The sequence below is a fragment of the Nerophis ophidion genome, linkage group LG16 (genome assembly GCF_033978795.1).
Source record: "Nerophis ophidion isolate RoL-2023_Sa linkage group LG16, RoL_Noph_v1.0, whole genome shotgun sequence".
In the NCBI taxonomy this organism is placed as follows: Eukaryota; Metazoa; Chordata; class Actinopteri; order Syngnathiformes; family Syngnathidae; genus Nerophis; species Nerophis ophidion.
In genome coordinates this window covers 11784408-11796559 of record NC_084626.1, presented here as the reverse complement: position 1 = coordinate 11796559, position 12152 = coordinate 11784408, and the positions used below count along the sequence as shown (strand labels likewise).

Here is a 12152-nt window from a genome sequence, read left to right as displayed (position 1 = left end):
CCATCGGACCCACCGTGCGTAGCGCTCCAGACTATAATTGATAGCTGTGGTCTCACAAATAATAAATGAACCCACGCATCGCAACGGTAATACGATAGACCTAGTGCTTGTCAGGGGTATCACCGTTTCCAAAGTTACGATACTGCCGTATACTAAAGTATTGTCCGATCATTACCTTATAAAATTCGAGGTTCAGACGCATGTTCGTCAAACTAATAATAATAATAACTGCTATAGCAGCCGCAACATTAATACGGCCACAACGACAACTCTTTCTGACCTACTGCCCTCGGTAATGGCACCATTCCCAAAATATGTGGGCTCTATTGATAACCTCACTAACAACTTTAACGACGCCCTGCGCAAAACCATTGATAACATAGCACCGCTAAAGTTAAAAAAGGCTCCAAAAAAGTGCACCCCGTGGTTTACAGAAGAAACTAGAGCTCAGAAATTATTATGTAGAAAGCTGGAACGCAAATGGCGCACGACTAAACTTGAGGTGCACCATCAAGCATGGAGTGATAGTTTAATAACTTATAAACGCATGCTTACCTTAGCTAAAGCTAAATATTACTCAAATCTCATCCACCGTAATAAAAATGATCCTAAATTTTTGTTTAGTACGGTAGCATCGCTAACCCAACAAGGGACCCCTTCCAGTAGCTCCACCCACTCAGCTGATGACTTTATGCAATTCTTTATTAAGAAAATTGAAGTCATTAGAAAGGAGATTAAAGACAATGCGTCCCAGCTACAACGGGTTTCTATTAACACAGATACGATGGTATATACGGCGGATACTGCCCTCCAAAATAGTTTCTCTCGTTTTGAGGAAATAACATTAGAGGAATTGTTACAACGTGTAAATGGAATAAAACAAACAACATGTTTACTTGACCCTCTTCCTGGGAAACTGATCAAGGAGCTCTTTGTATTATTAGGTCCATCAGTGCTAAATATTATAAACTTATCACTTTCCTCGGGCACTGTTCCCCTAGCATTCAAAAAAGCGGTTATTCATCCTCTTCTTAAAAGACCTAACCTCGATCCTGACCTCATGGTAAACTACCGACCGGTGTCTCACCTTCCCTTTATTTCAAAAATCCTTGAAAAAATTGTTGCGGAGCAGTTAAATGAACACTTAGCGTCTAACAATCTATGTGAAACCTTTCAATCCGGTTTCAGGGCAAATCACTCCACGGAGACAGCCCTCGCAAAAATGACTAATGATCTATTGCTAACGATGGATTCTGATGCGTCATCTATGTTGCTGCTCCTCGATCTTAGCGCTGCTTTCGATACTGTCGATCATAATATTTTATTAGAACGTATCAAAACACAAATTGGTATGTCAGACTTAGCCCTGTCTTGGTTTAACTCTTATCTTACTGATAGGATGCAGTGTGTCTCCCATAACAATGTGACCTCGGACTACGTTAAGGTAACGTGTGGAGTTCTCCAGGGTTCGGTCCTTGTCCCTGCACTCTTCAGCATCTGCATGCTGCCGCTAGGTGACATCATACGCAAATACGGTGTTAGCTTTCACTCTTATGCTGATGACACCCAACTCGACATGCCCCTAAAGCTGACCAACACGCCGGATTGTAGTCAGCTGGAGGCGTGTCTTAATGAAATTAAACAATGGATGTCCGCTAACTTTTTGCAACTCAACGCCAAAAAAACGGAAATGCTGATTATCGGTCCTGCTAGACACCAAACTCTATTTAATAATACAACTTTAACGTTTGACAACCAAACAATTAAACAAGGCGACACGGTAAAGAATCTGGGTATTATCTTCGACCCAACTCTGTCCTTTGAGGCACACATTAAAAGCGTTACTAAAACGGCCTTCTTTCATCTCCGTAATATCGCAAAAATTCGCTCCATTTTGTCCACTAAAGACGATGAGATCATTATCCATGCGTTTGTTATGTCTCGCCTCGACTACTGTAACGTACTATTTTCGGGTCTCCCCATGTCTAGCATTAAAAGATTACAGTTGGTACAAAATGCGGCTGCTAGACTTTTGACAAGAACAAGAGAGTTTGATCACATTACGCCTGTACTGGCTCACCTGCACTGGCTTCCTGTGCACTTAAGATGTGACTTTAAGGTTTTACTACTTGAGTATAAAATACTACACGGTCTAGCTCCAGCCTATCTTGCCGATTGTATTGTACCATATGTCCCGGCAAGAAATCTGCGTTCAAAGGACTCCGGCTTATTAGTGATTCCCAAAGCCCCAAAAAAGTCTGCGGGCTATAGGGCGTTTTCCGTTCGGGCTCCAGTACTCTGGAATGCCCTCCCGGTAACAGTTCGAGATGCCACCTCAGTAGAAGCATTTAAGTCTCACCTTAAAACTCATTTGTATACTCTAGCCTTTAAATAGACTCCCTTTTTAGACCAGTTGATCTGCCGTTTCTTGTCTTTTTCTTCTATGTCCCACTCTCCCTTGTGGAGGGGGTCCGGTCCGATCCGGTGGCCATGTACTGCTCGCCTGTGTATCGGCTGGGGACATCTCTGCGCTGCTGATCCGCCTCCGCTTGGGATGGTCTCCTGCTGGCTCCGCTGTGAACGGGACTCTCGCTGCTGTGTTGGATCCGCTTTGGACTGGACTCTCGCGACTGTGTTGGATCCATTATGGATTGAACTTTCACAGTATCATGTTGAACTTTCACAGTATCATGTTAGACCCGCTCGACATCCATTGCTTTGCTCCTCTCCAAGGTTCTCCTAGTCATCATTGTCACCGACGTCCCACTGGGTCATTATTGTCACCGATGTCCCACTGGGTGTGAGTTTTCCTTGCCCTTATGTGGGCCTACCGAGGATGTCGTAGTGGTTTGTGCAGCCCTTTGAGACACTAGTGATTTAGGGCTATATAAGTAAACATTGATTGATTTATATATATATATATATATATATATATATATATATATATATATATATATAAATATATATATATATATATATATATATATATATATATATATATATATATATAAATAATCCATTCATGAATGAGTATATCCGTTCCGCCATTGTGTTCAATGGACTGATCTAAAAAATTTGCAGGCAGCATATCCCTTCCCCTTCGAGCAGTCCTGGATGAAATGAAAATATTTTTTCCAATAATTTTAGAACTTGCAAGCGTACTTCTTCTTCTTACTCGTCATCGCCATGTCTCTTCTTTGTTCTTCTGCTTCGTCTCTGTTTTTTTTTTGGACATTACTACTTGCCGTAGCAAGAAGCAATGCATGATGGCAATCCGGATGTTGTGTGTCAGTGTATTAACGTGCCGGCTGGAATAAACACACGCTGAAAAACAGCTCCGTGCCTGCCTACTTTATGGGATATAGTATATAAACCTATGGATAACGGAGACATATAAAATAGTCTCCTTTTCAGGTGAGAGAGGACACTAAAGGCAGTGCCTTTAAGGCACGGCCCTAGTATTGTTGTCCGAGTGGAAATCGGGAGAAATTCGGGAGAATTGTTGCCGCCAGAGGTTTTCGGGGAGGGGCACTGAAAATCGTGAGTCTCCTGGTAGAATCGGGAGGGTTGGCAAGTATGGTTTACACACGCGAGGAGCTGTTTGCGCTCTCCTATGAAGATCGCGGCCGGACATTCCTGTAGAACTACGGAAAAAGCGCCGGGAATGCCTTGCCGGCACAAAGATGAAGAAGCGGAGAAATACATTTAAGCCTGCAATTCCCTCTGTCCTCATGTATACTTTATAACTTTTGTTTTTGCCCCCCTTTTTTTGTGCACTTGTGTGCATTATCCTTTCTATCCTTACCGTTTCCATCTTTTGTAACTGAGCTACAGTGTGGAACAATATCCCTTGTGGATCAATAATATTTGTCTAAGTGTAAGTCTGACTGAAATAACCAAGTAATACATTATCAAAGAAGAAATAATGTTTCATAAATATTGCATTGAAACCAGCAGCAATACAGAACTTAGTGAGTACCAAAGACTATAAACATGGGACCCATTACCTCCCTGCTTGGCACTCAGCATCAAGGGTTGGAATTGGGGGTTAAATCACCAAAAATGATTCCTGGGCGTGGCCACCGTTGCTGCCCCGCTGCTCCCCTCACCTCCCAGGGGGTGATCAAGGGTGATGGGTCAAATGCAGAGAAGAATTTTGCCACACCTAGTGTGTGTGTGACAATCTTTAGTACTTTAACTTTTCCTTCAGAGAACATGCAATGACTTGCTTGTGTTTGTGTTTGATGCTCAGAAATCCGGGGGCTTGTGAATGCTTGTGTAACCATCATTGATGCATAACCAGGAGGTGCTGTGATCTTGTTGTGTCTACTATACAGTAGCTACTGGCTAGCACTGTGGCGCTAAGAAAACTGTTGTTGTCTTTGAAATTATGAGAAAATGTTTAAAAATAGTCAAAAATACCTTCTGCATCCCTTCTGATTTCTTGCACATTTACTCCCCAATGGGGAGATGCCGACCCTGAAGCCCTTTGTGCGGGGCCAGCAGGTTGATGGCTCTCAGACCCCGAAGGCCTCGGGGACGGCCCCGCATGAACCCAACCTTTTTTGTTTGCACTCTGCTCCTTGACGTTGGTTTGGTGAGGACGTGACAGGTGGATGAAGATGGAGGAAACCTTCCTGTTTGATCCGTCCGAGGCCATGGCTGTGGGAAAAGTCAGCACATATTTCCTACTGAGCACCTGGAGTTCAATGTGCTGCAGAAGACACCTTTCTAGATCGGTTTTCTGTTTGAAAAGGGAACTTGCTTGAACATGGAGCTAGTTAAAAATATATATATTAATGTTGGTTAAAAATATGTAAATATGGAAACAAATATTGTTACTGAAACTTAAAACCTGCACATTAAAAATCATTCATTCATCCATTTTCTACCACTTGTCCCTTTCAGGGTCATGGGGGGGGGCTGGACCCTATCTCAATTACAATCGGGCGCAGGGCAGGTTACATCCTGGACAAGTCTCCACCTCATCACATGGCCAGCACAGATAGACAGACAACATTCACAATCACATTCACACACTAGGGCCAAATAGTGTTGCCAGTCAACCTATCCCCAAGTGCATGTCTTTGGAGGTGGGAGGAAGCCGGAGTACCCGGAGGGAACCCACGCAGTCACGGGGAGGACATGCAAACTCCACACAGAAAGACCCCGATCGAACCTAGGACCTCTGTATTGTAAGGCACATGTACCACCGTGCTGCCCATTAAAAATATTGCAATATGTAAAAAACTTTATTAAAAAAAGAACTTTGATATGTGACTGTACCTCAATTTGCATCTGCCTTAAAACTCAAGAAACAAATGTTTAAAATAATAAAAAAAAATATATATATATACAATGCCCCCACAACCATAAAAGGGACAAGTGGTAGAAAAATGGATGGATGGAATATATAATGCAATGTGTTGTTAGGATCATTTTTAGTATGTTTATTAAAAGCCAGCCTACAAATTTTCACTTCAAGTGAGAGCCCTTTTGTTTATTACAATGTCTTTGTTTTTCAATTTTAAATTTCAGATTTTTTTGCTTAAATTTTTCAATTACAATAATGGGAGAGGGTTTTTTTTAGGATGAAAATTATACAGGAATTTCACGTGAAACTATTGCGACGGGAAAAGAAGGCCATTATTATAATCATTTTAAATTTTTATTTTATATATTATTTTATTACCATAGTTATTACATTTTGCAATGCTTCTGTTGTTGCCGTGTGCTTGTTTTGATTGTACTATTTGTATGTATGTATGAGGCACTTTGTGAGCACTCTCTCTGTGAAGTGCTACAGAAGTAAAATGTACTTCCTTACTTTTCTTACTCACAAACTACAGCAGTTACTCAAGACAAACTTGTAGAGGGCCCCTCTAATGCTGGCAACATTGGCACTTATTTCGTACTTCTGCACCTAAAATGATATCGACAGGTAAAAATAGACATGGTAGTGATGGTTTTCTATAAAATTTAGCACATTTTGGAACACCAACAGGGGGCGACATATCTAGTCTGGCAATGGAAAGAGGGCCCTCCAAGTACATTTAGTTCAAGCAGGGGTGTCAAACTCATTTTAGCTCAGGGGCCACATGGAGGAAAATCTGTGCACACGCATTGAAACTAAAAAATAAAGACAACTTCAGATTGTTTTCTTTGTCTAAATTTGGCCAAAAATAGAACAAACACATTCAAAAAATATTATGACAAAAATACCACAAGTGGTAAAGTTTAGATCCATGAAGGAACAAAGAAAGTGAATAAATGTTTATAACTGAATATGCATAAAAATGTGTTAACTTTTGTATAATTTTTTGAATGAATTAAGTAACGTTTTTGACAACCTTTTTCTAAAACATAATATAGAATGTGAGACATAACAGGATAATGCATACATTTATAATTTGTTTTCAAAACGCTTGCAAAAAAGTGGGACCCCATTTTTATGACTTGATGGGGTCCCTGGGACCCCATTTTGAAAAATCCTAGCGCCAACACTGATGGAGTATTGGTGCATGCAAAACAGGGGGCCGGTTCTATTATTAATCAAATATCCCGGGGGCCATAGATAATAATAATAATAATAATAATAATAACTTAGATTTATATTGCACTTTTCTAGACACTCAAAGCGCTCACAGAGAAGTGGGACTCATCATTCATTCACACCTGGTGGTGGTAAGCTACATATGTAGCCACAGCTGCCCTGGGGTAGACTGACAGAAGCGTGGCTGCCAGTTTGCGCCTACAGCCCCTCCGACCACAACTTGTCATTCATTCATCATTCATTCACCAGTGTGAGCGGCACCGGGGGCAAAGGGTGAATTGTCCTGCCCAAGGACACAACGGCATCGTTCATTCGGGCCTTGACTTTGACACTTCTGAGTTAAAGGATGTGATTAATCACACCCTGACAAGACTTCAGAAAAAAATGTTTTGAGCAAATAAATAACGTGCATTTAATTAAAACATTTAAAAAATGTTCATGTCTCATATTCTAACAATAACATTGCATCTGTATCAAAATATTGCACTATTTATTTACCATTATTTTACTGAGTCTCTAAAGCAGGGGTCTCAGACACACGGCCCGCAGGCCAAATGCAGCCCGCGGGCCGTTATTTTACGGCCCCCAACTTAATATGAAAGTTTAATATTAGTGCTGCCCGCAGGTTTTATATGAATGGCGCTTGACAGCGTTGTGTGCGGAGCTGAAGGAATCTACCAATCACGGTGTGGTATGTGGCTTTCGAGGGCCGAACATTGATGTCACTTGCGTGAAACAAGCAGAGAAACGTTTTGCCGCCTTTCCACTAGACCCGCACACGCTCTTCCTCCCTCCGGCCTTCCCTCGCTCGCCCACCTGCTTGCTCGCTCTCTCTCTGTCACTGTGTGTATCTCTGTCTCTCGCTCCCTTACCCGGCGTCGGGGGGATGAGCGGTCCAGTAGCTTCCGAAACACTCCGCCGAAGGACCAAACAACAATACAAAACTGTGGTGCACTGGACCCCAGCACTGATACTCCGACAGAGAGTCGCTGGGCAAAACGGACGTGTAACACGTTAATCGTGATGTTAATTGTGCTACTGTAACTGTAAACTCCATGGCGAGACCCCCGCCTGTTGGCTCCAGACCGAGACGATTTTCATTATTTGGCCCCAAAATGGCTATTTTAACGTTCTGGGTTGCCTACCCCTGCGTTAGTGGAAAAGCGGCAATTGAGTGAAAGCGACAGAAACGTTGCCATGGAGACGAGGGTTTTCTTATGTGCCTGGCTCCAGTCACGCCGCGACACCTGCCCGTCAGTAATAACCGTCCTTGATAACCTAGACCAATTCAAACCGGTTATGTTTTTTTTTTATTGTTTAATTTGCATTGCCTCACATTACTTAACTCTAATTTTGTTTGATTTAGATTTTTGTTTTATTTTTTGTGTTGAAAATAAAAATATAGACCTTTAAAAATATTTTTTTAAAGAAATCTTTCTTGCAGCCCAGCCTCACCCAGATTCTACATCCAGTGGCCCCCAGGTAAATTGAGTTTGAGACCCCTGCTCTAAAGGGACATGGGGACAAATGTTTTTGAGATATGTATCTCGTGTGCACCAGAAATGATCTGGTGCACACGAGATGGTTTCTGGTGCGCATGGTTTGAGGTCTGTGTGAAAATGCCAGTTCAGGAGTTATTTGGCTGTATTTCCAAATAGGACTATATCCCATGTCCCTTTAGGGGTGTTATGGCAAAATGTGAATGCCTGCCAATAATTGATTTCCTGTTGTGGTAGCGTGCAGCACTCGCTGAACCTGCATTTTTGGCCTGGTCTGTCCACAGTGGATTACTAGGTATGAGACAAACACTTTATCTTCCTGGTTATTGTATCGCTACGTGTTTGACATTATTTAAGACTTTATTGTGCCCGAAATTTTCTGTGGTATTGATGAGATTTAAGGGACTGTTGTTAGTCTGATGTTGATGTGATAAAACATCTTTCTTGTTTGGAAGATACATACAATTGTAACTGTTGTTTCTTCCTGCACATAATAAATATGTATAAAGTGTTTGGATGTATTCCATCCATCCATCCATTTTTTACCGCTTATCCCCTTTGGGGTCATTTATGCTAAATTGGCATTAAATGTAATTTTGCCTGACAAATTACTGTGACAACTAGAAACACACCAGCCTCCACCAGGGGGAAGTGTACCATACCCAGATGTAAAACATCATTTGCACAATCAGCCTTTTCATATAAAACCATAAAGGAATGGAACAACCTCACAACAAACTTGAAAAGTTTAACAGATTACTCTTCATTTAGAATTTAAGTTAAAAAGTGGCTTTGGAGCTATCAAAGCTGCTCACACGGTCACTAAGGTGGGCACTATGTTTGACACATCAACTTAATGTGTATTATATTTATCCATGACAGCATTTTTGTAGTAAATTGTGAGGTGTGTCTGTTCAAATCATGGTTGTTTTTACAAATGATTACAGATGAGAACAAGAGCATGTATTTTCTTTGTGTGATGATGTAAATGAGATGTGGTTGTATTGTATATTAAGTATGTGTCCATGAAAGGGCATTTTATGACTTTTCTTAATTTGATTACATGATATGGTATGATTTTATTGTAATAATTTTATTGCATGATTTTTGTATCCCTTCAATTTAGGTAGCCAAGGACTGCAGATGGAAATGAGCTATTTAGCCATAATCTGGAACAGAACATATCTGTCTTTAAGCTTAAAGTTTCTGTGCATTGTCCCTTCAAATACGGACTAAACTAAACTAAACTAAACTAACAAGTGATTCAACGTAATATTTTGTTATTTACACATTGCATACTTACACGCGCATATTTAACTAGAATACCCTTATGAGCATTACATATATCAAAATCAAGTACTTACTGTACTGTTTACTTGTTGAAATACCCTTTTTAGAGCTAATATCTACCCAAATGGCTACTTTATTTCTGCCAAAAATTGATTTCAAGTAATATTTTGATATTGACACATCTCATCTCTGCATATTCTACTAGAATACCCTTATGGGCATTACATATATTTAAATCAAGTACCTACTGTACTGGTTACTTGTTGAAATGCCCTCTACAAAGCTAAAACAAAACTACCAAAACGACCTCTTTGCTGCTGCCAAAAATGTATTTCGAGTAATATTTTGATGTTGACACATCTCATCCCTGCATATTTTACTAAAATACCCTCATGAGCAATACGTATATATAAATCAAGTACTTATTACACTGTTGTTGAAATACCCTTTACAAAACTAAAAACTACCAAAACGACCACCGTGCTGCTGCCAAAAATGTATTTCAAGTAATATTTTGATATTGACACATGTCGTCTCTGTATATTTTACCAGAATACCTTTATGACCATTACATATATAGAAAGCAAGTACATACTATACCAGGGGTCACCAACCTTTTTAAAACCAAGAGCTACTTCTTGGCTACTGATTAATGCGAAGGGCTACCAGTTTGATACAAACTTAAATAAATTGCCAGAAATATCCAATTTGCTCAATTTACCTTTAATAAATACATCTAAATGTATATAAAAAATTGGGTATTTCTGTCTGTCAGTCCGTCGTACATTTTTTTTCCTTTTACGTAAGAGAATAAATGATGAAAAAAAAAAAACACTTAATTGAACGGTTTAAAAAAGGATGAAACACGAAAAAAAATGAAAATTAAATTTTAAAACATAGTTCATCTACAATTTCGACTCTTTAAAATTCAAAATTCAACCAAAAATAAGAAGAGAAAAACTAGCTAATTCGAATCATAATGCAAAAATTTAAAAAAGAAGTTATGGAACATCATTTGTAATTTTTCCTGATTAAGATTAATTTTAGAATTTTGATGACATGTTTTAAAAAGGTTAAAATCCAATCTGCACTTTGTTAGAATATATAACAAATTGGACAAAGCTATATTTCTAACAAAGACAAATAATTATTTCTCCTAGATTTTCCAGAACAAAAATTTTAAAAGAAATTCAAAAGACTTTGAAATAAGATTTAAATTTGATTCTACAGTTTTTGTAGATTTGCCAGAATATTTTTTATTTATTTTAATCATAAGTTTGAAGAAATATTTCACAAATATTCTCAGTCGAAAAAACAGAAGCTAAAATTAAGAATTAAATTAAAATGTATTTATTATTCTTTACAATAAAAAAATAAATTTATTTGAACATTGATTTAAATTGTCAGGAAAGAAGAGGAAGGAATTTAAACGGTAAAAAGGTATATGTATTTAAAAATCCTAAAATAATTTTTAAGGTTGTTTTTTCTCTCTAAAATTGTCTTTCTGAAAGTTATAAGAAGCAAAGTAAAAAAAATAAATGAATTTATTTAAAAAAGTGAAGACAAAATCTTTACAATATTTTCTTGGATTTTCAAATTCTATTTGAGTTTTGTCTCTCTTAGAATTAAAAATGTCGAGCAAAGCGAGACCACTTGCTAGTAAAAAAATACAATTTAAAAACTAGAGGCAGCTCACTGGTAAGTGCTGCTATTTGAGCTATTTTTAGAACAGGCCAGCGGGCTACTCAACTGGTCCTTACGGGCTACCTGGTGCCCGCGGACACCGGGTTGGTGACCCCTGTTCTATACTGTTTACTCGTTGAAATACCCTTTACAAAAATAAAAACTACCAAAACGACCACCTTGCTGCTGCCAGAAATGTACTTCAAGTAATATTTTGATATTGACACATCTCATCTCTGCATATTTTACTAGAATACCCTTATGAGGATTACATATATCAAAATCAAGTACACACTATGCTGTTTAATTGTTGAAATACCCTTTCCAAAACTAAAAACTACCAAAACAACTACCTTGCTGCTGCCAAAAAATTGATTCCAAGTAATATTTTGATATTGACACATCTCATCTCTGCATAATTTACCAGAATACCCTTATGAACATTACATACATCAAAATCAAGTATTTACTGCAGTGTTTACTTGTTGAAATACCCTTTTTAATTTTGAATAATAAATGAAAAAAAATCATTGTTTGACCGCACTAATCCAAATAAACTGCTTTTATTGTTTCTTTTCTTAGTGTCGAAAAAAGTTTTACTACAATGCCAACAGAACTTAATGGCAGTGTTTGTATACCACTGAGGTACAGTAATCTACAACAAAAGAAAACAACTTTATACTCCCTGTTACTGTATGCAGTGCAGACTACAGCACATATTTGTGTTTTTATATAAACCCTAAAAGACATTTGACCTCTCTATATAACAGTTTAAAGACATAGAAGAATAACATTTCTATATCATAAACAGTGCTAACTATCATTGTTCAAGATGGCATTTGATCACTCACATCTCAACAGTACTACCTGAGAAATGAAGCGGTTGTCTTCCTGCTCGTCTGATTTCCTCGACTGTATGTTACTTTGCGATGTCTTTTCTGCCGGAGTGGACTTTACGCTGAATGTCCAGGAGGGGCATTATATCTGCAGACGGCCACTCCTTGTGCAACCCCAGCCTGAGCTCTCTGATTGGCGGCAACACCTCTTTAACAACCCATAAAAGGTCAACAGGTAGTACAGTATTACGGGAAAATCCAGCAGATATGACGTATTTGTCGATATCTGTT

At 38.8% G+C, this 12152-nt stretch overlaps 1 protein-coding gene across 1 annotated transcript in view; it reads right to left on the bottom strand.

Moving 5' to 3' along the window:
• fblim1 (filamin binding LIM protein 1) overlaps positions 1-12152 on the bottom strand; it is a 26236-nt gene extending 14084 nt beyond the window's left edge. The window contains exons 1-2 of the mRNA XM_061874246.1: positions 11893-12152; positions 4423-4662 (exon numbers count right to left, since the gene is read on the bottom strand). Coding sequence (XP_061730230.1) covers positions 4423-4660 — 238 coding nt within the window. The 5' untranslated portion in view covers positions 4661-4662; positions 11893-12152. The remainder of the gene's footprint in view (positions 1-4422; positions 4663-11892) is intronic.